Genomic DNA, 27,938 nt, shown 5'->3' on the forward strand with positions numbered 1-27,938 from the left:
AAAAAAAAAAATATATATATATATATATATATATATATATATATATATATATATATAATTTTCATTTATTTACTATTTTATTTATTTTTAATGAGCATGTTTAAACAAACCCCTTCTTGGAGGAAATTTTGAACAGAAAAAACTGGTTCTTTTAGAAACTTTTTAACAGTAAGTGCACTTCTGTGACCCTTATGTCCTGCACTAACTAACTAACTAACTAACTAACTAACTGACTAACTAACTAACTAACTGACTAACTGACTAACTGACATAGAGGCTGAGGTGCATTTGAACGGTGATGAAACTACTTATTTTCTAAAAAAAACAGCATGAATTAAAATCATAAAAGTGACGGAGCAGCAGAATCTGACACTGATCTGATAAACGTGGATCTGCAGCTCCTCCTCATCAGCTGTTTACTCCCTCCATCTATCAGCAGCTCCTCCTCTGACAAACAAACTCCTGCCACGTCTCGTCCTCTGCGTCTCTACGTACCCGGCCGGCCGTCCCGCCTGAACGGCTGCCATCTCCCTCAGAGTCTCCTCTGAGTACAGGCCGATGGGGGAGTTATACTGCCTCCTCTGAGCGGGGCTGACCGCCGCCCTCCTCCCGGGAGAGTCGGCCTCTGCGGGCCCCGAGGAGGCGCTGCAGGCCGACAGGCGGCCGTTCACCTGCACTGACTGAGGCTTCAGGTGGAGCAGGAGGGGGGAGGAGACGGAGGGGAGGAGCACAGAGTATCTGATCAATATGTTTCATTTAAGAGCTCTACTGTACGTGTTGTCTTATTAATATCTTATTTTTTTAAACAATAAGAGGGTTTTTTTTTATTAATTACTCTTAATTAAAATTACTCTAAAAATTGCAAACACCATAGGTGTATTTGTGGATTTCGCTCTTTCCTAATAAAAACATAAATGTAGCAGAGGACCTTTATTTTGACAAAATTTAAGACTTTTTTTTCCTTAAGTTGATGCAGAAAAGGTAAAAAATAACCCCTAAAATTCACCAGAATGCAAAACATGCTAAACATAAAACAAATGTGCTCTGGACAAACACAAAATCAAGTTTTTTAAAAATGTGATTATCAGCATCTCCACTACCGTCCCCACTAACTTACACCTGTTATATAACGTTTAGTTCACATTTTATAACCTAAAAATAAATGTTACTTTTATTTTTGACATTTGAGTCATATTTTCAATATCATATTACAGTAAACATAAATAATTAAAGACAGTATTATTATCTTGTTAATATCTCTGACTGTTTCTCAGTCTCAAACTGTTTATATCATATCAGAATTATTTCAGTCTATATATGTATTAAGCATTATGTATATGTATGTAAGATCATTTTATTTTGGTGGAAGATTTTTGGGTTCATCCAGTTACTTTTGAACATACAGGCGAATCTGTCTTGTTGTATTATTATTTATTTTCTCAGATAACGTGGATTAAGTCTTTCTTCCCCAGGAGGCGACATCTCAAAATGTTGAACCGGTGTGACTGAAACTGAGAGGATGGACGCTGCAGGGAGTCCACTGTGTGTGTGTGTGTGTGTGTGTGTGTGTGTGTGTGTGTGTGTGTGTGTGTGTGTGTGTGTGTGTGTGTGTGTGTGTGTGTGTGTGTGTGTGTGTTTTCTGCTCTCTCACATGCAGCATTTCATTTATTTGGTTTTCTTTTGGCAGATCAGGGCCGAGCTGAATCCCCCAGATTTTATTGTTTTGGGAAGAAAAATTAATCTGTATATATGCTGCCAAATCTCTACGATTCGCTGGCTGAGAAACAAAATACAGTAACGAATTTACAATAACGGAGCGGCTGCGGCTCGGAGGGGAGAGCAGTCGTAAAGTCTGCGTCCTTGGAGCCCCAAATTGCTGTGCCACCAGTGTACGATTGTGAAAGGGTCAGCGGCGTCTGCAGGGTGAAGCGTTTTAAATAGACGCTATAAACTAGAGAGGCGCTCTATAAATACAGTCTATTTACCATAAAAGCAGACAGTCGAGCACTGTGATGTGAAAATATAACATTTGAATGTCTTTCTGTCGTCATCATGAAATGAAATCTCACGGTGGATTTGAGGATCTGCAGCTGTGTGCAGAAATGCATGATGGGTGAAGTTACCTGTTGGTGAGGGATCAAGGGAATAGCAGCGTCGATTCTCGGTGTCGGCATCATAACGGGACGCTTCGCCCTGCAGGGAGAAAAAAAAACAGAGGTGATGATCCTCATGTGAGACGACTGTTTTGTGAAAGTGATATTAGTTAGTTACAGTTATTACTTTCTTTTTTTATTCTGTTTTTTTGTCTCAATTTTTGTTTTCAGTTCACTTTAGTTTCAACTAGTTCAGAGAAGGTTGAATTTTTTTTTACTAGGAACGGTTTTGTTTTTTAAAATAATTCTTTTAAAAGTCTGACTTCCTTTGACATCTAAACAAAAAGTAAGGCTGTATTTAAAAGGTCTAAGACTTTGCAAAGACTTGGGTATTTTGCAGGGTCCCTTTTTGCAAGATTATGGACTAGATTCCTTTTGGGATTATTTTCCATCCTGCTCCTGCTGGAAAAAAATTACACCAAACTCCCTTTAAGAAATATAATATATTAACACTTCCTTACGTGTCCGCAGAAACACATAACTCAGACACACTGGTTAAAAAGGCTGATATGTTGACAGTATTCTTGTAAATTCAGAATCAATATAATCCATGAAAATAAACTGTATTTGCATACAATTCCACAGTGTCTATTGGATCATATATATGTATATATATATATATATTTCTCAGTGTCTCTATTAAGAACGATTAGTATTATAAACCTCATGTCTGCCAAAGAGAGTTCAAAACATGTCAGTGTGTAGAGAGAGCACACTAAATACTTGCGGCTTTAGCCCGCTGAAGTGAAATGTTTGTGTTTTTAATACTTCAGACATATTTCCTGTATGTTCTGGTTGTATTTCAGTAAAGAGACTACTGAGAAGTAAAGATGTATTTTCTCTATAACCTTGCTAAAATAAAGCACAGTACTGTAAGTTGCAAATTTATGTTGCAATTTAAGGTGGAAAAATAGTAAACCTCATCTCTTATTTTTTGATGTAATCTTATTTATAATCTCATATAATAAAAACTGAAACTCCGAAGATTGTGTTGTGTGAATGTGAAACCATGAGCAGTTTGCGGGCCTTTTATTTTATCCATGAGGTCCTTCAGTATGAGGGTCACCGTGACGGAAACGCTGTGTTTACGGATCAACTGAAGGATGCTCAGAGAAAATAAACAGCGACTCTGAGTGAACATCTCTTATTCACCGGAAGAACTAGGCAGCAACAGAAAAACCTTCAAACCTTTTCAGCTACAAATAAAAGGAGGGGAAGGTCAGGGCACACTTAAAGAAACTGTGTGCTTCATGGTCAAGAAGTATTTCAAAGAGTTCATGTAACATGTTGATAAAAGCCGACCCGTCTGCAGGAGAATTCAGCTCAGATGAACTCAGCAACATCATAACAAGTGGAAGAAAACAGCTCAGTCACCACAAGCAAATGTTCACTCTGCAAACCATGAATATGTTACATTTGCATGTTTCATACGGATAGTATCGACTTTTATAAAGTGACGTAGTTTATTTCCTGCTGGACTAGTGCCACAAAAATGTTTTTATAACCAAGACATTGCTGTTTTTCCACCGGGGCACTTGTTTTCTTTTACTGTAACATTGCTGCAACTCCTGCTGGGATACTGCAACAAAAAGCGGTTGTTTTTTACAGAGACAGCTCTGCATTTCCTGCAGAGATAGTGCCATTAAGAGTCGTTTTTTTTACAAAGACATCACTGCGTTTGCTGCTGGGAAAGTGCCAGAAAAGCACTTGTGTTTTACTAAGATATCGCTGCATACCTTTGAGGACTGTGTAGAGTCTGTACCTGAACCATAACCATACTTTTTTGAGCTGAAAAGTAACCACAGCACTGTTGAAACATGAAGTTTCGATGTATCTGCTACATGATAACATCCAAAGTTATGTGTCCGTCTGCTTGGGCGTACGATGCAAAGAGGATTTTCTGGTAATTGTATTGAAGAAAAGGTTGGACGAGGGACACAAATTTTACATTCTGCATGTTGATTACAGTTGACAGTTTCAGTGGAAAGAAAACAGTTCCTACATGAAGCTGCTCGCAACGTCTGTGGATTATCTTCAGGAACCGGGTCATTATTTCTGCAAAGAGACATCGCTGTTGAGTTTTTAAAATGTGTTTTTGGCGCTTTGAGTGCCGTCTAGTTCCATTATATTGGAGAGAAGGTCGACATCTCCAGCACTCAGCAGCTCACACCAAAACAATCTGTTAAGTGGAAAATGTTTTGATTTTGGGTGAACTGTCCCTTTAAAAGAAGTGCACTTCGCTGTTTGGTTTGGAATGAGCCCTATAACGGCAGCCAGATGTCTCTCTGACAATCACACGTTCATTACGGTCACTTTGTGCGGCGGCGGAAAACACACACAGTGACCCTGAAAGGAAAATTGATTGTATTGTGTGTTATTGTGCTCTCTGCAGTGTGTGTGTGTGTGTGTGTGTGTGTGTGTGTTTTTTTTGGGACGAAGTGCGAAGGGTCAAACAGCCTCTATTAAGTCCTCCGCTGTGAGTCAAAGCTTCACATCTATTTCCTGACCTCGTGTCTGGTGCAGTCCAACACAGGCCACCGTCCACTTCACGCTCATAAAACAACACGAGCGACATGAAAACTTCATGAGAAAAAACCCTCGCCGAGCGCCTCCTCTTCATCGCCCCGAGGGTTTGCGGTTATGAGACTCTGCTGTGGACCAACATTCATTTCCTCACTGAGGTTATCAGATTCGTCTGTCAGACACCTTCAGGGGAGCAGCGGGAAGATTTCAGTCTATTTTAGTCCTGACTGACACCAAAACAAGCAAATGTTGGACATCTGCAGCTGCCATCTTTCCCGTTTGTTTACCCTGCAGCACTTAAGACACCCAGCGAGCACAAATCCTCCACTTTGAGTCTAACATCACAGCAGCAGAGCAGTGCTGTATTTAAGTACACGTTTAACCCTTTAACACTTGAATACACATCACTTTTCTTGTGCTGCGTTCAGATGCCTTTTAAACGTTTGGACTGGTTTGATTTCTTTGGAAAACGAGAGGTACGTTAACATGAAATGTCCAACAAATTTCAAGAACAGATATGAAAGAATAAATTAAGTGTGCACACTTGTGCATGCTCCCATGAAAATGTATTCAATTACCTCCACATGTGACGTTTCGGGCATTAACCCTTACTCTCACGCTTGATCCAGCACCTAGTTTTTATCACTTTTGGGTGTGCGCGCTGCTCGAACTTTCCTCTACAAATTGCAATAAACTAGTAGATTTCGACTCAGATGAGTAAGTTTTCTGAGCTCTGGGATCGTTTCTTTCTTTTTATAAGTCATATGATTTTTGTGTGTGGAATATCTGATTAAAAGAAAATCAATGAAAAATTTAAATGACCAAATAAGAAATTAGTAGATTTAATTGTTAATTGTGATTTAATTTCATATTAACTGTTTTGCAACAGTCAAATACCTTGTATGTCTAAATGTACTTGGCAATAAAATCTGATCTGTGATTCTGATTCAGATTTGGAAAATTATATTTAAAAAGCTTGGAAATTTTTTATTTTTTATTTTTTTACAAAAAACTAAATTTATAATCATCATACTTTCATCTTTACATCTAAAATTATGTCACAAAGTTACAATATTTATCAGTAACCCTCAGGTTATTTATTTATTTATTTTGTTTTTGCCTTCCTTTATTCACTATTTTTTGATCATTTTTTGTTTGTTTGGTTGGGTTTTTTTTTTACTAATTTCTTGCAAATTTTAGGGTCATCTCTTCTCAAGGTGCTCGTTGCCTTCTTCCCATATTTTTGAAAGAAAATGAGCAAATTTGCTAAGCTTTCAAAGGGTTAAATTTGACACCTAAATGCAATCGCCAGAAGTAAAAAACTTCCGTTAATCTTTAAACAAACAACACTACGGTCGCCTCAACGACAAGTTTGGCTCGATGACATTCTGACGTTTAAATTGTTCACAACCGCCTTTTTTAAGATGATAAATTCTTGATAATTATCATTAGTATTAATATTGTTATTATTTTATTTATATTTTGAGTTTTTTTTCATGCCACATTAAAAGCAATCACAGACATAAACATGGGTGCAATATCTGACACATTTTCCCAAATTTAACTGCTTTTGTGAGACACTGGTGAAGTCGATTGTTGGTCCTTACTTTGTCATGGTGAGTGCCAGGTTGTAGTTGGCCATCTTGATCTTATTCTGGGCTTCAAGGTGAGTCATCCCGTCAGTGCCGACGCCGTCGATGGCGACGATGACATCACCCTGGACTAGGTTGCCCTGCGCCGCCTTGCTGCCTGGAGTGATCTGTCCAAACACAAACACAGAACAAACATTTAAAATCCTTAATCAAACACATCTGGATCCCATTTGGAACATTTGGTTCCAAATTTCTGGCTTGATAAAAGAACACATCTGCAAAAAAAGTCCACTCCTCCAGCCTGGTTTGAAAAATAAAGACAAATAAAGAAAAATAAAAAGGTAACGTATCCTGTTTTCATGTGATCTCCTTTCAGATACGTCCTGAATGTAGTTCAGGTCACACCACAGGCCAGCGCACACGTCAATCTGCATCTTTCGATTACTTAATCACAGAAAGCTTCACGGAAAAGGTCCACTGTTCACATGAAACAATCAATCAAATGGGAAAAGAATTAATCAAAAAGTTAATGATTAACATGTCTGCACGCTAAAGTCCCTTAATCTGAAAATCCACCTCAGGAGCCGAGTTTTGACCCTCATTCACAACACGGTTACACAAACAGAACGGCAAGTCTGCGCTCAGAAGTCCTCAGAGGGGCCGACCGTGACGCCACTGTTTGACATAAACTCTAAAATGCTGCAAATCCTCCAGAAATCTTTAACTGAAAGCATCCAAAATGTGTATAAAATGACAGAATACGACTTGAGAGGATCAACGACTGTCAAGGGAAATCATCACGTCAGTCGGGTGCTGCTGGGATTTGAGCTGCAGCTCGCCCTAAAAAAAAAAAGACACATTAACACCAACCAGAGTCCACGAACCAGATTCCCGGAGATAAACCTGCTCCCTTCTTTCTTTTTACGTGTGATGATTAGCATGAAATTGTGACTTCGGTTTCTGAGATGTGAATAATGTAACAAATGACTGGTGATGTGTCTTAAATCCGATACCTCTGCGGTGACCGGCATGACTATCTCTGTGTGTACTAGATGCACCGAGGGACGCAGCCTGCTTTGCCGAAACCGGTCAAAGAGATGACAGTCAGAGAAGGAGGAGAAGCGGTGCAAGAAACACTCCAGCTCTTAGCTTGTAATACATTTTTACTATAAAAAAATATGTATGTTATAATATATAATACATAATATACAATAGGCCTATTTTTACAGTACAAATTGGGGTTTTTAAACCGTCTCAGGCCCAAAACTGCTGCCGTGAGTCTTTAGAAACTGTCTGGGTTCATTTAGGCCTGAACCTGATTATTTGGACCCTGTACTGCAGGTATTTGGCCATTAACCAAAGTATTGGACCCGTTAAAATGTTGTCCGGATTTTGGTGTTATTACAGCTCATCCTTTGGGGAGCCTGAATGTCTGAACCACATTTCATCACAATCCATCTGATGGTTGCTGAGATATTTCAGTCTGGAACAAAGCGGTGGACCCACAGATTAGCTGCTAGCGTGGCTAAAAATAGTGACTTTGGGGGCGGGTTAAGTTCACAATGAATCTAATAAGCTTCGTGGATGACTTTGGAACCTCAAACCTTTTTAAAGAAAGTGAGAAGTTTGAACCATCGGACGAAGATTTGACCCCCGCCGGACAGACAAATGGACGCTGATGGAAACATTTAAACGGGTTCACCTTGTGACCTTTCACTCAGAGTCGCTCTGTAACCTCGAGGCCTCTGTGGCGCCTCGAACACAATGACGGGACGCAAGTGTTCGTGCCTGAGTGTTAAACCCCGGACAGCTGTCCACACACCGCTAACCCCCCGCTGACTCAACTCACTTTAATTACTCCCCAAAAAACCCCTCCTGCCCCTCTCTGCTCTGCCTCTCTCAGTCTCACTTCTGCATAATTTCCATCCACAGGTGTTGCACAGTCTCCAGTCTGAGTGACCTTTGACCTCTTTATCACGGGGAGAGAGTGGGAGCGGAGGCGGCGCAGGTGAGGTGAGGAAGGTGAGTAATGAGGTTTGAAAGCGGAGGAGGGAAAACTGGATGTGGAGGAAAAGATGTTGGAGGTGTGGGACGGGGAGGTCAGAGAGGAGGGGATGAAGGTGTAAGACGGGGAAATGAGGTGCGGGAGGACATGGAGGAACGGAGGGAGCAGGTGGACAAGAAGGTAGTGACAAAGATGTATGAAGAGAGGGAAAAAACACAGATATCGTGTGCACCAAAGCATTAAAGTAAAAAATATATGCACATAACTAGCACGACTGCCTCACAGTTGCTTACCTCTGCACACCAATGAAGTCTGACTCACAGTTTACATCAATATCTGTCAAAACATGGACCTTTTAACACACATCTTCCCCCGGCGGCACAGATTTATACAGATGCCATAGTTTTAACACCGACAACTAAGATAAGAGTCACAAATTCAGTATCTGACTGTCTCCCTTTCTGTTTCTGAGCAACTAAGCAATGGCCAGAAAGATGTCTGTGTATGTCTCAGTCATCCAGGTCGGGGTAATCCGAGGTTTCATTTTAAAGTGGAAACTGGACTTGTTGAGGTTTCTTCAAGATGTTTCACAGCTAGAAAAACCCTCTCTGAACAGAGGAGGTGGTCTAAACACCATTAATCACCCATCTACAATGCAGCTCTGGATTCTTTCCATCAGAAATCCAAACACAACCTCAAACTCTAAATCATGTGACACCAAGGACCCAGAAATGACTCTTAGAGTGTCGTCAATCGCGCCCTCACTCACGACCTTCGAGTGATACTTTGATCATTAGCATACCGAAGGTCGACGTAGGCTTTATACTCAACTTTTAGAACTGAAAAAGCCTTTTGGAGAAGAGGCGAAACGTCTTCAAGAAACCTCAACAAGTCCAGTTGCCACTTTAAAAAGAAACCTCGAAATGGCCAGAAAGGTGTTTCTGCAGAACATTATGATGTCATGCTGAAACTGACCTTTAACCTTTTGGATATACAATTTCATCACTTCATCAGTTTATCCTATTAGACACCTGTGTGACATTATGTCACAACTAGTGTAATCATTCTTGCGTTATGGACAAAAACACGTTTCAAGGTCACAGTGACCTTGAAACATTTGATTCCCAAATTCTACACGATTCATTCTTGAGTCCGTGTGGACGTTTGTGCCAAATTTAAAGCGACTCCCTCACATTGTTGTTGTAATATCGTGTTCACAAGAGTCAGATAGACACAACGTCACAGTGACGTTTAAACGCCAAAATATTATCGGTTAATTGTTGAGTCTGAGGGAATTCGTGTCAAATTTGAAAAAAAAAAATCACCTGAAGGCGTTTTTGAGACGGATGCTGTCACAGTGGATTTGACCTTTGACCTGTGACAACCAAATTCTAATTAATTCATTGTAGAGTCCATGTGGACGTCTGAGCCAAATTTGATGGATCTCCTAAAAGGCTTTCATGAGATATAAAGTTTATGAGACAGATGTGAGGTCACGGTGACCTTGATGTTTGACCTGTAACAACCAAATTCTGATCAGTTCATCATTGAGTTCAACTGGATGTTTGTGCCAAATTTAAAGAAATTCCCTTGAGGTATCACCGGGATATCGGGTCACAATAATGAGACAGATGTAAGGTCACAGTGACCTTGATCTTTGACAACCAAAGTCTAATTAGTTCACTGTTGAGTCCACGTGGACGTTTGCGCCATATTTGAGGATATTCCAATAAGGCCTTCTTGAGATATTGCATTCAAGAAAATGATACAGATATATTGACCTTTGACCACCAAAATCTAATCAGTACGTCTTTGAGCCCAAGTAAATGTTTGTGCCAAATTACGTAAAAAAACTCACCTTAAGGTGTTCTTGAGATAATGTGTTCAAGAAAGTATGACAGACAAGGTCATGGTGACCTTGATCTGCGACCTTAGACCATCAAAATCTTATCAGCTCATTGTTGAGCTTGAGTCAATATATCTGCACCAATTAATCTTCTGTCAGCTGACAAACACATTTTAGGGAGACATATCTTTGAGGTCATTATGGACAGCAGGATATTCACACAGTGAAATTATCCTTTAACCATCTGTTTGTCTGAACAGACTGCTGAGAAACAGGAGACGTTTGCAGGATTATCAGGAAATCCTGCAGTTGAGATGTGCATGAGACTGTACTATACACACACACACACACACACACACACACACACACACACACACACACACACACACACACACACACAGGGATAAAGGTTAAATAGCACTCTGACACTTAGCTGCAGCTCATCTCGCTCTGACTCATCTGGCTGACATTTCCACCGAATGCGGGTTAATGTAGCGTGAATGAAACATCGCCCCCTGGAGACGAACCGTTAGCTGCCGCTGACAGTGACAGACAGCAGGGAGCCTGTCCCAGTTTACACTGCTCAGCTTACTGGTGCATTTCCAGTTGGAAGACATACTGCACACCGAGGAGTGAGTGCAGGATAAATTCAGCAGAGCAGCTGGTGAAAGCGAGCACATCAGGAAGAGGTGCTGATGTTTAGCTGACGGAAGTGCATCATTTTATTCAACATTTGTAAAGCTGTTTGTTCTCATCAAAAAACAAAAGTTGCGTTTTCATTGTGTTTCTCACCAAATCTCAGTGTGTGGATCCTTGAGGTTTCACAAACACGTTGAATTAATTTCCCTCCTCAAAAACAAAGCAAAGTCGAGTTTTTAAGAGTTTTAACTCCAGCTTTTTTTGCATCCATGATTACTGGTTTGTAGTCTTCTTCTTTTTTGTCTTTTCTGGCACATTGCAGCATATTTTAGCACTCTACCGCCACTTGTAGGTTGGTGGATAAATGTGAAACCACTGGCAGGACTGTTACCATGTCTCCTGCATGAGGTAAACATGTGTCAGAGACAACAACAAACAGGCACTGCTGGGATTTGAACCCAGGATCTCCTGTTTACTAGACAGGCGCTTTAACCAACTAAGCCACAGCACCTCTTTATGTTTGTCTTTAGTATTTTAAGCTCTGATTATATCAAAAAAACATTCCTAAACTAGTGAAGATGTTAAAGACTGAAACATTATGCTGGTTCAGAGCTCAGTGTCTGTTGGTTCAAACTGTTAGTTTTCCTAAAATCAAACCAAATGATCGCTTCATCTTTAAATAAAGAAAGAATAGAGTCACTATGATGAAGAGCCAATTATGTGACAAGAAAATTTGATAATAAACTTTTATCCACAGCATGATCAGGTGCTGTGGCTTAGTTGGTTAAAGCGCCTGTCTAGTAAACAGGAGATCCTGGGTTCAAATCCCAGCAGTGCCTCACTGTTACAGGAGTTCCCTCTAAAGACAAAAACACACTAAAGCAACAGAAAAGATGAATGCTCCTGTTGTTTCTGACAAAACCTCACTGTGTCTTATCACACTTAATCTATGTAATATGCCAAGAATAACATTTAGTATGTTGAATTTATTATGCTTAAAGTACGGTCAGATTTTGCAGGTTTTCTGTGGGGCACAACTTTGGGAAATTTTCTATATAATAGTCAATCTGATGAAGGCACTGCTGGGATTTGAACCCAGGATCTCCTGTTTACTAGACAGGCGCTTTAACCAACTAAGCCACAGCACCACTCTTTTTTTAAATTGTATTTTATTTTTTATTTTTTTGCAGACACTGTCTAAAGGCTCGTTGATTAACTCACCAGGCTCAAAAAAAAAACCTTTAGTGATGATATAATCAGGTGCTGTGGCTTAGCTGGTTAAAGCACCTGTCTAGTAAACAGGAGATCCTGGGTTCAAATCCCAGCAGTGCCTCACTGTTACAGAAGTTCCCTCTAAAGACACACAAGGAACATAAAAAATGAAGAGTCAAGCTTTTCCTGCCAAAAACTTACTGTGTCCTCCAACAACTGTACTATATAGTATGGCAAAAAAGATTTAGTATGTCAAATGTAATATGCTACAAGTACCAGGATCTTCTACTACATCTGCATCTGTTTCTGGCTGTTCTGACCCACAGTGCCACTCTTTTTTTTAATTTTATTTATTTTTTTATTGAAGACACTGTCTAAAGGCTCGTTGATTAACTCACTGGGCTGAGCATTTTTTTAAAAAAAAAAAGTGAAATCTCAGATCTCAGATTTTAAATTTAAGGATGTGTTATGAGTCGCATACCAATTCTTTTATCTTTTAGCTGGTTCTGCAGCTGTCTTTACAAAGTATGTACTGTTACATGCAGTGTGCACTCAGTTGGCAGATAGTACTTCTCTATAACAATGCACCCTGAACTTTGACCTTCTTTCTCATAACCTATCACATGGAGATATAATAAATGGCTGTTCGTCGAGCTCGCCAGAGATGAAGATCACCCCGCAGAGCTCTGCTGTTGCTGCTTTGTTATAACTGGAAACATTTTGGATTCAAAAGTTGTTTGCATTAGATTAGCCTTCATGTGCATTTTTCTATAATTGTTATCTTTTTGTTGTTGTTTGTAATCTTTTTGATGTGACGTATCTTACTCTGAACAGAGGATTGTGGGTCAGAATAGCCCAAAACAGATGCTGTTCTTGCAAGAACATCCTGGTACTTGTAGCATACTACATATGACATACTAAATCTTTTTTGCCATACTATATAGGACAAACACAGTAAGTTTTTGGCAGCAACAGCTTGACTCTTCATTTTTTATGTTCCTTGTGTGTCTTTAGAGAGAGCTTCTGTAACAGTGAGGCACTGCTGGGATTTGAACCCAGGATCTCCTGTTTACTAGACAGGCGCTTTAACCAACTAAGCCACAGCACCACTCTTTTTTTAAATTGTATTTTATTTTTTATTTTTTGTAGACACTGTCTAAAGGCTAAGCATTTTAAAAAAACCTGTAAAATCCAGGTAAAATAAACGTTTACTGATAACATAATCAGGTGCTGTGGCTTAGTTGGTTAAAGCGCCTGTCTAGTAAACAGGAGATCCTGGGTTCAAATCCCAGCAGCGCCTCACTGTTACAGAAGTTATCCCTGAAGGTCAAGACAAAGTAACCTCAATGCTGTTTGCCCAAGAAGTTTAAGTTGAATTTGCCAAAAAGATTTCATTCACCAACAAGCTCTGCTGGCTCTGATGCTGATGAACAGCTGACAACATACACACTGCAAAAAGTACAACCCTGACATGAGGCAGTTTTACTTTAACCCTTAAACTGCATAAATTTAAATTGTGACATAAAATACGCCTAATGGAAACATCAGTTCAGAAAGAACTCCCACTTATTGCAAAAAAGTTTTTACGCTGGTGATTCGAAAAAGTCAGATTTTGCAAGTTTACATGATGCCATGACTGTGTGCTTGTCAGTAGGAACTGGCTCCCTCATGATGCAGCAGGAGCTACAAGAGCTGCTGTTGCATCACATAACTCTTCAAAAGTTGAGCGGATCATCTGGAAGTTTTGAATCCACAATTCCTCTGTGAAATCGCGGACTATCATCTCCCAGAAATCCCTCACATGTGGCCGCTCCCACGTATAAGGGACTCGCCTTACCATTCTCCTGCATAACTTGTGTGGCGGCCGCAACAGAAATAAACCTGCAGATGTTTTGAACACACCAAAAAACTAACGGTGATGAAAGCTGCCTCGAGGATTATGATGAACTTTGCATCAGACATTCATGTTCCCCTCAGGATGAACTGTAATAACTTTGTTGATCCTCTGACTGGATCTTCAGTGTTTTACATGTTCACTCCTTTGTTTAGGCAAAATAACGTCAGAACTAATGACTTTCTGATCAGCCTTAACTGTAGTTTGCATTGACTAATAATAAGAAAATGTTAGCATGCTAAACATCAGCGTGTTTGCACTAACCTGCAGACAGGATGTGAGGCGGAGGGATTGAACCCAACTAAGCCACAGCGCCCCACAATGCTGCAGCCAAAAGAACAAATTAACCAAAATTAGGAAAAAGAGAAACGCTGATGCAAGTGGAATATGTCAAATGGGGAGTCTAGGTCAAATGCAGAGAGGCGCTGTGGCTTAGCGGGTCAAAGCGCCTGTCTTGTAAACAGGAGATCCTGGGTTCAAATCCCAGCAGTGCCTCAATAACATCACTTCTTTCTGGCTTTGTTCACATTGCATACAAATGTTTAAGGCTGTTTATATCCGTAAACCATGGCTGAGGAAATGAGGATGGTGCATGTGCGCTCAGCGCTGCAATGATGGAGACTTAGAAAACCGAATCAGGCGTTCGCACAGCTTCATAAATCTAATCAAAGAATGTGTACGCACATTTCTGTCTTTGTTTAAGCCTTGAATCTACACAGTTTTAAGCATCTGGCCCTAGATCTGATCGTAAAAACACTTCTATCTCATTAAAAATAAAAAAGACCTGGGTCTAACTGCTTGTTATGTTAATATAGCCAAGATTCAAGATTAAAAAAAGTATTGTTTATCACACAGTGACAGGAAATAGCCTTCAGTCTGGGGCTTAAAAAGCATGAAAAAGCATTCACACCCATCACGCTCACATAACACTCACAATCACACAACAGTCCCACAGATCAATAAAAACGTCTGCAAAGCTACATTGAAAAGTATCTTGCCTTTTAATTTTGCTGAATTTAGTTCAGTAAGTTTTATTATGAACTTTTAGCATCAGAGAAGAGAGACTTGACAGAGGCGCTGTGGCTCAGCTGGTCAAAGCGCCTGTCTAGTAAACAGGAGATCCTGGGTTCGAATCCCAGCAGCGCCTCAGCGGGATCACTTCCTGCACAAAACTCATCATGTTAAAGCTTCCTGTTTGCTGGTTTCAGGGTCGCTCAGATTATTTCATCACAACCGGCTGGATTAAAGTGAACAAACGTCGGGATAGTTTGACTCAGTGAGCTCGAACAATGTGAGGCCGGCACAGACTGCAGAGTGGCCTACTTTCTCTCGGAGCCATTCACGCTGACCCACATACACTCGATACACTTCCTATGTTCACACCACGTCGATTAACTCAACGGTTTCCACGCTGAAAGTGAATTTCTTTACATTACAGAGGCCACAGCTCATCTACTTCTGATCCAGATTCACTAAAAACTGACCAGAGTTCACGTGTGAGTCTGGATTTCATCGAACACACCGACCCTGCAGCAGTGACTCTGCAGGCCTGTAACAGTAGAAGAAGAACTGATAAGACCTGTGTGTGTGTGTGTGTGTGTGTGTGTGTGACCTTCAGAGGCTAAAAACAGCCTTCTGCCTGTCAGCAGCCGCAGACGCTCGCTGCCACTCTGCAGGCCTCAGAGTGCTGCTGGCACAAATGTCAGAGAGCTGTCGAGGACGCCGCAGTGACGAGTACAACTGGTGGAGGCAAAGCTTCGTGTCGTCAATACATGATGTTCGCTCACAGCCACGTTTCTACCGGACCGTGGGGCGGCAACTCGTGTCATTGACTGTCAATCTTTCAACTATTGTGCCGAACAATCAATGAGTTGTTTCATCTTTAAACTGTCAGAAAATGTTGAGAAAAGCCCATTCGATTAACCGATTAATGATTACAGCTAGAAAAATGCAAATCGTAGCTTGCTGGTAGACACTCAAATGTACTGGTTTTGCATCATTTCATGGTAGTTTTGGGTCTTCTTCATTGTTGTTTTGCATGTCTTTGTGGTCATTTTTATCTCTAAGTAATCATTATCATCTATTTGTGGTCATTTTTGGTGTTTTTGTAGCCGTTTGGCATCTCTTTGAAGTTGCTTTGTGATCATTTTGCATCTCTTTGTGGTTTTTTTGCATCTCTTTTAAGTTATTTTACAGTTATTTTTATTGTTTTACTCATTTTGCATCACAATATCATACTGCATCTCCTTCTGGTCATTTTGCATCTCTATGACAGTTTTCATCTCTGAAGTCATTTGCATCTTTTAGAACTCATTTTGGAATCTATTTGTGCTATTTTGCATCTATTTAAAGTCATTTTGTGCCTCATTGTGGTCATTTTAGCAAATTTTGTAGTCATTTTGCATCTTTTTTGGCATCTTCTTAAAGTTGTTTTGCATCTGTTTTTAGTCATTCTGCATTTCCTTCAAATCAGTTTGCTTTTTGCAGCTGTTTTGCATCTATTTTTGTCATTTTGCATCTCTTTAAAGTAGTTTTGCGTCTCTTTGAGGCTTTTTGGTATCTTTTCGTAGTTGTTTTTTATCTATTTTAAGTCATTTTGTGCCTCTCTGTGGTCATCTTGACTAATTTTGCAGTCATTTTGCATCTCTTTTTATTCAAGGTCCTTTTGAGATTGTTTACTGTCATTTGATTGACTAGATAAAAATGTGAGCGGTCACTTCAAACAAAGACTGGGGCCCACTGACCCCTCGGGCCCCTGAGCTCATGAGCCTGTACCCTGTGGACCCCCTCAGTAATCCATCCATTCCTGCAGCGTGCACACGTCTCTCTGTGACAGGCAGCATTAGGACATAATCCACCAAACGACATCTACAAAGATCCAGATCAGACCTGCATCAAACATCTCTGCAGCTCTAACTTGGATCTCATTTGGGGTTCCCTGAGGTGGAACCGTTTGGGATCCCCTGATCTGTTGGAGGATGCAGCGGGATCAGCAGCTCACTGACAGCTGAGTCAGCACCATGTGTTACAGCAGGAGTTCAGTTCCTGAGGGCTCGGCTTTCACACAGACTGTACAACTTTATTTAAGCAGCTCAACTGGACGCTGAAGAACACAAGCTGGACTGCAGAGTCCACAGAAATATCTGACATTTTTAAGGTTTATCTGGGTGAAAGGAAAGTAATCATTTAGAAATGGCACAAAAAATGAAAAAAAAAAAAACCTTCTGGCATTGAATCTATTATTTATTTATTTGATATTTAATCGTTGCAGCCACAAATAGAACAGCACGGTTTCAGAAACGCAGCTTTAAACAGAAACTATGTAAACAAACACATATCTGGGAGGATATCTATCTTTTAGAAAACTGAATAGTTATTACAAATTAAAACAGTTTATCTGGACTCAAACAAAGGAGTCAGGATCTCTAGTAAACTAATAATATTTCTTTGTATCGTTTAATTTTTAACAAATATGTTTAATTTGAATGTTGATGTCAAAGTTTCCCCCTTACAATGAAATAATATGCACGTAAAAATATAGAGAAAATAAGAGTCAGCTGTCAGTCGAGCACATCTTTTTCCATCATCGATATATTTCCGGTTATTTCTGTCACCTGTGTTATAGTTTGGATGAATTTCAGTGACGTCTCACTGCTGTACAAAATGTCAGAATTCATCTTTTAGAGGTCAAGTTAAACGTTAGTGTTCCCGAGGGGAATTTTGTGAGAATAAAAGAAAATAATAGTTCCACACACAAGAGTACACACAATACAAGTGCACAGAAGAGACCGAAAAATGACATGACAAAGTACATGATGGTATTGATGAGGCCACTGAGTTCATCCCTGCTAGCACTGGAGAGAACTCACTCCTATTAAAAAAATTAAATACATTTTGTATACACACACACACATATATATATATATATATATATATATATATATATATATATATATATATATATATATATATGTATATATAATTATATATATATAATTTATTTATTTTCAATTTGTTTTATTTTATTTTTTATCAGCACAGACCTTAAAAACGTATAAATTAATGCTAAAAATGTTCCTTTTTTCACTGCCTACTCCACTCTGTAATGACTGCAAATTCATTTTTAAACTTGATTTTAAATCATTTTAATTCGTCTTTCTGTTTTTGCTCATCCTGTCTGCACTTTTGCTATTTTTATGGTGTTTTTTTATTTTTTAAATATAGTTCTTATTAATTAAACAAAAACATGATTTAGATTTTACTGCTCTGTAAAGCACTTTGAATTGTCCCGTTGTATAAAATGTGCAAATAAAGCTGCCTTGACTTTATGTTTTTGAGTGTAATTCTTTCATTTCCACAAATTCCTCTGTTCTCATCTGCCTGTTGACATTTTCGTCGGCTCCTCACAGAAAATGTCAGTCTGCCTCAGATATTATAGATATCGGAAGAAGATATTCAGGTTCTGATTTTCACACAATACTTGTTAGAAAAAAACATTCACTGTTGGTTTGATGAAGAAAAACGTAGATTATAATCAGAATAAAGAAACTTAACCTTTCAGCCTTTAGAAAAAAAACATCCACTTAACACAGCAACCCGGCCCCATACACATTTTTAGGATTTTAGGACATTTCTTGTATTTTAGGACATTATTAGGATTTCAGGATGTTTCTGGGATTTAATAACTTTTTCACAATTTTAAGACATTTATAGGATTTTAGGATGTTTCCAGAATTTCAGGACATTTACAGGAATTTGGGACGTTTCTAGGATTTCAGAACTTTTCTAGGATTTTAAGATTTTTCTTGGATTTCAGGACATTTATAGGATTTTGGGACATTTCTAGAATTTTAGGGTGTTTTAAGGATTTTAGGACATTTCTAATATTTTAGAACATTTCTTGGATTTCAGGACATTTCTAGACTTTTTGGACATTTCTTGCATTTTTCAGTGTTTTTAAGATCTTAGGATGTTTCTAGGATTTTAAGGACATTAGTGGCTTAGCCAGGACCTCTCAGGGATGCAGAGGATCCTCCACTGGCACTTTTTTTTGGTAAACAAGCTCCGTATTGATGCTGTTTTAAAGCACTCTGGCACCTAATGTGCACTAAAAGTACTAAAACCATTCCCAGTTTGAATCACTTTATTTTTTATTGTGAACTATAAAATGGTTGGGGGCCACCTGGCATCCTATAAGGGGCCAGATTTGCGGGCTAAATATTGAGTATCGCTGCACTACATCCATCTGTGCACATGAATAAACCTGATCATCCTCATTGGAGCAGCAGATTCATCCTCAGCTGCCCGTAAATCCCACTGTTTCACTTGCTGAACTCCCTGAACCTGCTGCTCTGAACATCTGAGGAAACAATTAACCGCCGAGCCCAAAGGGATGATGGGAAGCACCCGCCGTCCCTCGCTCATACAAAAACTCAACAGCGATGTGAGAGTGTGTCCGCTGTCACACTGACGGCAGATTATCACCACGCGGCACCGCACGCAGAGATGGAGATATTTTCTCCAACAAAGCTCAGGGTTTTTGTGCTGTCGTGTGTGTGTGGGCTTGTGTTTATTTCACCGGGTATTAACATATTTGTGGTGAAAGCAGATTTATGTGTGTGAATGTGTGTCTAACAGGCTTTTCTGTCCCTCACACACACAGATTTACAGTAAAGTGCAGGACGAATCTGAAGCGGATTAAGTGTTATTTAAAATCAACAAAATAAATGTTTTTAGGGCTTATTTTCATGCCAAACGTGTAATGCATGAATGAATGAGTAGATTCTGTGCACTATATATCTCTCAGTGAGTCTCACTCCAGCTACATGGAGAGCGTTTCCACATGAAATCATGTCGTGTGAATGTTGCAGAGCGGCACAATGTGACCACACAGCACGTTACTATACTGATTCATTTATTAAATTAATTGACAGAAACTATTTTGATAGTTCAGGTCATTTTTCAATTAAAACATTTCATGATTCCAACCTCTCACACGTGAAGATTTGCTGCTTTTTCTTTGAAAACTCTGTTTTTGCAGGACTTTTGTTGTCAGTCAGTGTGAAGGTTACTTCTGTGGCATTCAGAGATTTAGCGGCAGAGTGAGCGCTCTCTTTTCTCACGCTGCTCTGCAGGCAGCTGCAGACCCAGGCCAGTCTGAGAGGCGTCGCCTCATCCGAGAGTGACAGAGAGAGAGTTCATCTTAAAATCCTAAAAAAATATCAAATCAATCAAGTCTTTGTCTTCTGTTATAGTTGTTTCTGCAATTGTAGGTTTTGGGGGGAGTCGATGTGAGGGTCTAAAGACAGAGAGATGTCGTATGCTGTAAAACGCTCTGAGGCAAATTGTGAGTTGTGATAATGGGCTTTACTTATAAAATTGACTTGACTTCTGCTTAGAAGTGATGAAGTTACAGCAACTTAATACACAGTCTTTAGCCTGTATCCTTTCACATTTAAGCCGTCCTATCAAATAAACGCAAACAGCCCCCAAAATAACATTTAAAAAGAACAAATAGTCAAATATTTGTATTGAACAGCTAAATAAGATTCTACTGCCATAATGCTGACTTTTACTTGCCTTTTTAGCGCTGTTAGTTAAAATGAAGCTAAAGATCTGAATGCCTCCTACACAACTGATCATAAACAGTAAATGGAAACACATTAAATTCCATTTTCTTTTGCAGATTTTCTGTTTTTTTTGTTTTGTTTTTTTTTTTGCCTGCTAATAGAAACTTGCTGAATATCAGAATTCAACATTCAGATATCTCTGTGGATTTATGAATGAATCAGTCATCATTTTTGTACTCCGGCTGCGTGGATTTCTTCTCCTCCGCTGTTATGTGACGTCTGCTGACCAGGAAAACCTGCTGTTCTGGAAACAGCTGGTTTGTTTCCCAACATGGCCGCGTGATGATGTCACGAAATACCACGAACCACAGACAGAGACGGACGGGAAGCTCCTCGTCAGCTGTTCATGAACGACTGACACTGCTGTGTGTGTGTGTGTGTGTGTGTGTGTGTGTGAGAACAGCTGCTGGATGTCATTGTGTCAGTTCAGCCAAAAGTCACCATCAGACGATCGTCTCTATCTGCTCTGATCTGATCAGTCTGATTGATTTCTGCTTTTGAAATGATCTAATTGATACTGTGCTGCACTTTTATGGATGTTTGCTTCTTCATTTAAGTGTGTTAATTTTGTGAAACGGAGGAAGGGAGTTTCTGAGATAAGAAATCAGACTACTGAGGAGAAAACACTGAAAATACTTTCAGTAATGCATGTTGGTTCATTTACGCGCGGTCTCATTTCCTTCAGCAAAATATTTAAAGAAAAAAGTGTGTTAATCTAATGTTTTTATTAAGCATACTGACATGAATATATTTAATTTTGTCACTTTTTTAGAGAACTATTTGCGAACATTTTGCAGATGTGGAGCAGAGTGTTTTTTGAGATTACGGTCCACTGATTTTCTTTTCTTTTGGATTAAATTTTTTCCAGGAATAAATATCAAGGCTTTTCAAACCTTAAAACAGATTTCCATCCACTGTGGTCGATCTCTACGCTTCACTATCGCTCACTGAGGGACGGCTGACAGTGATTTAGATCTCACACACACACACACACACACACACACACACACACACACACACACACACACACACACACACACACACACACACACACAGAGAGAGAGAGGAGGCTTTCAAACACAGTGAGCCTGCAGCTCTGCGCTTCATTCTTCATTATTCATCCCACAGCTCAAGAAAAGGATTTAAAGGATAATCAGGTATTTTAATTAACATGGAGCATTTTTAACATGTTTTTTTGGGTCTAAGTGACTAATGACAACAATTTCTGAAACTGGTCCACTGTGAAGAGCGAGAGGCGTAATGTATTCACTCGGGACATTTAGCTCTGCAAATTAACGCTCACTTACCGAGTTTTTGCCACCAACACGCTCCGATTATTATTCTAAGCGTCTGACAACATTATGCAAAGGATTTCTACAGAGACAGACTTCTGTTCCTTCTGTTTAACCAGAAACAGTCTTGAAATCAACGCTGCCAAACCCTCCAGCTGTCACTGAGATAAGCCGCCTCTGCGTCTGCAGTCACACTTGCTGCTGAACTTACTGCCTGTTTTAGGTGTAAAAACTATTTCACACTGTCCAAATATGTCCACATATCTTATTAGTAAGTGTTTGTTTTCATAGTTTTCCTGTGTGAGATGAACACAGTGCTGTTATCTGGCCTTCAAAATAAGAGATAAAGTCATATACTTTAAAATAGTGCAGCTGAAAGAATTAATCAGTCAAATATCGCTATTTTGATAATCAGTTAATGCTTTTGGTAATTCTTTCAAGCAATAATAACGACACATTTTCACCCGTTTCTGTTCCTCTGTTCTGATGATTTACAACTTTTCTCAGTTTAGATCTTTGTTAAGTGATTATTTGGGGATTTTGGACTGTTGTTCATGCAAAACAAGACATTAGATGTCATCACCTCGAGCTCTGAGTAATTGCTGAGAAACATTGCTTACATTTTGAACAGTAAAGATCCTGTGATATTGATGTCCACTTACAATTTAAACAGGAAGCAGAAACATAGACAGGATGTGTCCAGTGGTGTCACACGCTCAACAACTTTCAGATGTATCCGGCAAAACGTGCGCATCAAATCACAACCTGCATCTCAATGAACCTGTCAGTCCACCAGAGCTTATTTTGGCTTCTCCATTTTTGTTATTAAACCTCACAGTTCAGAAAAATCTTCAACATCTGCAGGTATTCATCCAATTTCTTTTGCACGCAAACATTTTTCTAATGTTCTTACAGGACTGAGATCTGCAGCCGGCAGCTGGCCTCCAGCACACACACAAACCCCAACAACAGCAAGAACTACTTTAACGTGACGAAGAGCAAACAGAAAATAAATTCCTCCGTTACCAAGCGCAGCTCGCACAATGAGCCTCAAATGACCAACACACAGCCAACAGCAAGAAGGTCAAAGGTCAAAGAGCATCCTCACAAAACATGCAGCAGCTTCAGAGAGGAGAGTTTTCCGTCTGTGTCTCTGCTCTATTCAGAGAGACCAGGCTGTGAAACCAACACCAGCGCCAGTTTTAGGCCTCCGGCTCTGCTTTCGACCTCCCTGACAAACACTGGCAGCCGTCACGCCCTGCAGGCCTCCCCCCGACAGGCCTCACATGTGCTTCATCCACTAAACACGCTTTATCATCCAAACCGCCCTCACGAAACAAAAACCCAACAACCAACATGAAACGGCAAACGGCAAACAAACCAGAAAAAACAGCAGTTTCAGGTTACCGAGGCAGAATTAAAGGACTATGACACTGTTTTCCAAAAGGATACCATAACTGCTTTATATAGTTGCATGCTTTTTTCCCCTCTGGGCAGCCATTGGCTTCCATCTATTTCTGTAAGCTCTGAAAAATCATCTCGCATGATTAATGGTCTAACAGGTTAACTGTGTCACTGTGTCACATGTCAATACCACGTAACTCATGTGATAAATTATCTGAAATTCTTGCTTTTTTTGTATTAACGCAAATGTTTTATTTTCTTTAACTGTTGATGTTTAACATATTTTTATACTGTGCTTCAAAATCAATCAAGAGATGTTAAAAAAGAGAAAATTAACCCGCATAGACTTTTCTGAATGACAAAACCCTCATTAAAACTCAACAAAAATTAAAGAAATATTCAAGTTTCTGCAGGTTGATTTTGATCTTTTGGACAAATCAACAAAATATGCAAAAATCTCCTTACGTATGTTTGCAGCTGAGTCCATAGGTGTGAATTTAATTTTTTCAAGTATTTTCTAAAATCAATTTCCTAAATTTGAGTGCCTTTGCTTTATTTAATTAATTTCATTTCATTTAATTATATTTAAATGCATTTTTCCAATTTTATGTAAAGCATTTTGTATTGTTTTAAGTGTGTTTCTTTAAAAAATTGGGACATTTTATTTTGATAATGGTAAAAAAAAAAGATGACAGGAAATGTCCGAAATGCCCCCAACAAAACTCCAACCGATGCCACTGCAATTACACGATCGGTTACGTGGCCACCAGGACGCCACGCCTCCGTCTTTAACACTTCAACACTCATTTCTAGAAAGTTATTAGAAACAAATATTTTTAACCACACCAACACTGTTTTTTTTAGATACAACTTTCAGGACTCAGAGACCTGATTTTCACTGTTGAAGATCTAAAACACTTTAGGAAGTTAGAAACATGATGCATACCTTTAAAAATGACAATAATAATCATGAAGTTGGTTAAACAGCTTTAGGATTTGCTGACTTTTAAAAAGAGACAAACATCCTTCAGCCAAACAGTCACAGTGGAGGTGTTGCAGTTGAGATGAAAAAGCTAAATTAAAGTTCAGTAAATGAGCGTCTTACCCTGGAGATGGTCAGCGGCATGTTGAAGTCCTTCCCCCCCTGCAGCCTGAAGCCCCAGGGGCCGGGGCCGGGCAGCGACACGGTGTAGGTGCTCATTCTTCCAGACGACTAAAAGATCCTCCGAAACGGACGACGGCGATTAAACCAAATTTAAAAAATAAAAAAGCCCCGCAGCAGCTGGAGGGATGGGAGGGAGGGCCGGCGCCGAGAAGCCTCTGAAAAAAGACAAAGATATAAAAAAACAGGTGAGGTGATGAAGAAACAAACCTGAAATTAAAAAAAAAAAATCAAATGAACGAACCAAAACTAAGAGGGAAAGAAGAAGAGGAGAGAGGAGACAGAAGAGGACCTGCCTGCTCAGAAGAGCTGAAGTGACAGCCTAAGAATAGACAGAGATAGCATTGTGGGGGGTGGAGGGGGGGGCGGGTCTGGGGGAGAGCCGGGAGGGTGAGGGAGGGTGAGGGGGGGGCAGGGGGCTGAAGGGAAAGGAGGGGGGGTGGACTTATATGGTGTGAAAGGGGACACCCGGTATGCCAGGCTCGCCGTGATTCACCACGGCTAATATAGACCCGGCAGATTCTTCTAGACTCCCCCGCCCCCGCCCGCCGTCCCTCGTCCCGTTACGCCCCGGGTCTCCCTCAGACCCAATCAGGGGCGATGCCAGGAAACGTCTCATTATCTCCGTGGGGATAAAAGGCGAAACTAAAAGGCCACAAGTTAAGTGGCTCCGATAGCTGAAAGGTCAGCAGCAGATGGGTCATTAGTGACGTCGCAGGTTTAAATCCGCTCATGTATCACTGCCGGAGTGCTCTTCAGCAAGGCAGCAAACGGTTCCTCTGGATGTGCTGGTCACCAAACAGTGTGACCAAACTGCTAAATCTTTATCAGGTTTATTATCTTAACTTTGCTGCAACAAACAGTCTGCACATCTTCTCTGATTGATCATTGAATCATTTCTGTATATAACTTTATTTAATTATGAAACGAGAAATACTGCCACGCGCTTGTTTTGCGTTTGTGCTCCGGTCAAGTTACACCTACGGTTTACATCCATGTCTGTAGGCAGGTTTCCATTAACCCTGAAACTGCGTAAAATTAAACTGATAATATAAAATAATGGAAACACGTCAATTTTGAAAAAGCTCCCATTTATCACAGTACAGATTTTAGACTCACATGAGGCGGTTTTTCCGGCTATATTTCACAAAACTGTGATGGAAAAACCTTTTTTGCTTTTATAGGTCACATGATGCTCTGGCTATGTGCTCGTCAGCAGGAACCGGCTCCCTCGTGCATGACGCCGCAGGCGCTACAAGAGCTGTTATTGCATTGCACACCGAGGGCTGGGCGATACGGAAAAAAGCCATTTCACGATAATTTGTTTCACATCAGTCGATATCGATATATATCAAGATAAACATCAAATCACTATTTCTGTCGAGCTTAAAGGTTCCACTTTTAGTCCTAAGTGAGATATGAAGATATCAAAAGGTAAATTTTGGTTTAAATGTTTATTTTCTGTCAGACACTGAACAGGACAAATATACTGTAGAACAGGCATCACCAACCGGAGGACCTATTTTACTAAAACTCAAAGAGGTCCAGTTACTAAAATTTCCTCCCAGCAAAGGTCCGGACCTCATACCTTGAATCAATTCCACCATTAATTGAACATTTTACTTCAGTTACGATTAATGTTGTTTTTTGCCCTCATAGTTCACTGACACAGTTTCATGTGACCATGGTGTGTTGGAGTGTAACTAACATATGATTTATCATTATTTATTCAACTTTATAGCATTTTATAAAGATGAAAAACTTCATCTTAAACAAACCTCAGGTAGATTTAAGCACACTGTGCTGATAATGAGCTAACCTCTCCTGACTGCAGGACTCTGACTTCAGCTTCTGTGAAATGTCTGTGAAATGTCTCTGCTATTAATTATTTGAAACAGGAATTAAAAACTTTTGCGTCGGCCTACTTCTCCTTTAGCTGCCAACAGCCTGCCAACATGCTCAGTTAGAGAAAAGGTGAAAATAAGTTCATGTGCTTGTGGCCCCGGGCCCCCAAAACATTACATCTGCCCCTGGTAATAATAATGAGAGCTCAGCGTGAGCGGCTGGATGAGACACGGAGCGATGCGTCCTGGTGTTTCTAAATAATTCATCTACAGTCTGATTAAACCTGAAACTAAGACAAAATATTCTGTAAAAGTCGAAAAGAAGCTGCTATTAAGAGCCACTTTTGTGCGTACTGCAGTGTGCTGTCGGACATGTCCGCACGCTCGAGAAGACTGTGGGACATGTCCACGCTAGAGCCGGCTGTCGGACATGCCCCTTATATTAAACAATAGATGTCACGGTGAAGTTGACCTTTGACCTTTGAGCTTCTGGATATAAAACTCCAGCACTTCGTCATTTTATTCTGTTAGACATTTGTGTCATTTTTGCCATAATTACAAATGGATTCTTGAGTTCTGGCAAAAAACAAGGGGTGCCTTGCGGCTCAGGTGGTAGAGCAGGCGTCCCATGTACAGAGGCTATGTCCTCGCAGCGGCGGCTATAGGTTCGATTCCAGCCTCGTCCCTTTGCTGCACGTTATCTCCTCTATCTCCACCTTTCATACTATCGCTGTCCTACCATCAATAAAAGGCAAAAAAGCCACAAACAAATCTTAAAAACAAAACAAAATCCATGTTTGTGAGGTCACAGTGACCTTTGACCACCAAAATCTAATCAGTTCATCTTTGAGTCCTGATGGACATTTGTGCTAAATTTTAAGAAATTCCCTGAAGCCGTTCTTGAGACGGACGGACAATCCGAAAACATAATGCCTGCAGCTTAATCTATAGCCGGCAGAGGTATGAAAATGCCAAGATGACACCGTTTTTTTTAACAGTCCAAACTTAAATTCAAGACACATCAAATAACTTGTGGTGAAGGTTGACTGTTGCATTGCCTCACGTCTCCTGTGTCTCAGCCAAAAAGTTGAACTTTAACACCTCAAACACTACAGCCAACGCGCAGCTCGCACATATGTTCTGCAACCACGAGAGCGAAGAAACTTTCCACACCAGCAGGCTGCAGGAGTCCGTATTCATCACTGAAAAAGGGGAACCAGAAGACCAGCAGCACAGATTCATAACGTTAGCATATACCAAAATCACCACTGTGAGAGTCTGACCTCTGTAACGGTATTTCCTAATGAATAAATACAGGTGACGACAGAAACAGCGTCTGTCTGCACAGTAACAGGTGTATGTCGAGGTAATGGGCTTTTATTTTGGCAGGTGTGAACAACAGGTGAGAATGTTCTGACATAAACACACACACACATACACACACGCGCTGCTCTCAGCATGTCTGCCGCCTCATGTAATGTTATATAATATTTACTGAACTTTCATACAACTACACTACCCATAACCCCTCTTGTTTTTGCAGTTGTTGAACCTTCATTATCGTCCCGTACTGTGTTTTGTTCACATTTTCTCCCGTTAATAAACTTAGCGATTATAAATAATTCTTCAAAGACAAAAGTGTATTTTGTTTTGTCGTGGTACTAATATAACTATAATACTATAAAATGATAATATATTATTATTAGATAATAAATACTCAACAATACATGTGCTAACTACTTC

At 40.0% G+C, this 27,938-nt stretch overlaps 1 protein-coding gene and 8 non-coding genes across 17 annotated transcripts in view; 5 read left to right on the top strand and 4 right to left on the bottom strand.

The window, feature by feature from the left end:
• Positions 1-24,665, bottom strand: part of LOC121954249 (LIM domain-binding protein 3-like) — a 46,634-nt gene extending 21,969 nt beyond the window's left edge. For 7 of the 9 annotated variants that reach the window (XM_042501609.1, XM_042501606.1, XM_042501604.1 and 4 more), the window contains exons 1-5: positions 24,596-24,665; positions 24,295-24,509; positions 6,284-6,435; positions 2,124-2,193; positions 496-686 (exon numbers count right to left, since the gene is read on the bottom strand). In XM_042501609.1, coding sequence (XP_042357543.1) covers positions 496-686; positions 2,124-2,193; positions 6,284-6,435; positions 24,295-24,390 — 509 coding nt within the window. In that variant the 5' untranslated portion in view covers positions 24,391-24,509; positions 24,596-24,665. The remainder of the gene's footprint in view (positions 1-495; positions 687-2,123; positions 2,194-6,283; positions 6,436-24,294; positions 24,510-24,595) is intronic. The other 2 variants (XM_042501608.1, XM_042501605.1) reach the window with 1 other exon arrangement.
• Positions 11,196-11,269, bottom strand: trnat-agu. The gene has a single exon. It is a non-coding gene; the product is annotated as a tRNA-Thr (tRNA).
• trnat-agu lies at positions 11,524-11,597 on the top strand. Its single transcript has one exon. It is a non-coding gene; the product is annotated as a tRNA-Thr (tRNA).
• Positions 11,833-11,906, bottom strand: trnat-agu. The gene has a single exon. It is a non-coding gene; the product is annotated as a tRNA-Thr (tRNA).
• On the top strand, positions 12,018-12,091 carry trnat-agu. The gene has a single exon. It is a non-coding gene; the product is annotated as a tRNA-Thr (tRNA).
• trnat-agu lies at positions 13,005-13,078 on the bottom strand. The gene has a single exon. It is a non-coding gene; the product is annotated as a tRNA-Thr (tRNA).
• Positions 13,197-13,270, top strand: trnat-agu. The gene has a single exon. It is a non-coding gene; the product is annotated as a tRNA-Thr (tRNA).
• On the top strand, positions 14,286-14,359 carry trnat-ugu. Its single transcript has one exon. It is a non-coding gene; the product is annotated as a tRNA-Thr (tRNA).
• On the top strand, positions 14,938-15,011 carry trnat-agu. The gene has a single exon. It is a non-coding gene; the product is annotated as a tRNA-Thr (tRNA).
• Positions 24,666-27,938: the final 3,273 nt, after the last annotated feature.

Source organism: Plectropomus leopardus, chromosome 15 (genome assembly GCF_008729295.1).
Source record: "Plectropomus leopardus isolate mb chromosome 15, YSFRI_Pleo_2.0, whole genome shotgun sequence".
NCBI lineage: Eukaryota > Metazoa > Chordata > Actinopteri > Perciformes > Serranidae > Plectropomus > Plectropomus leopardus.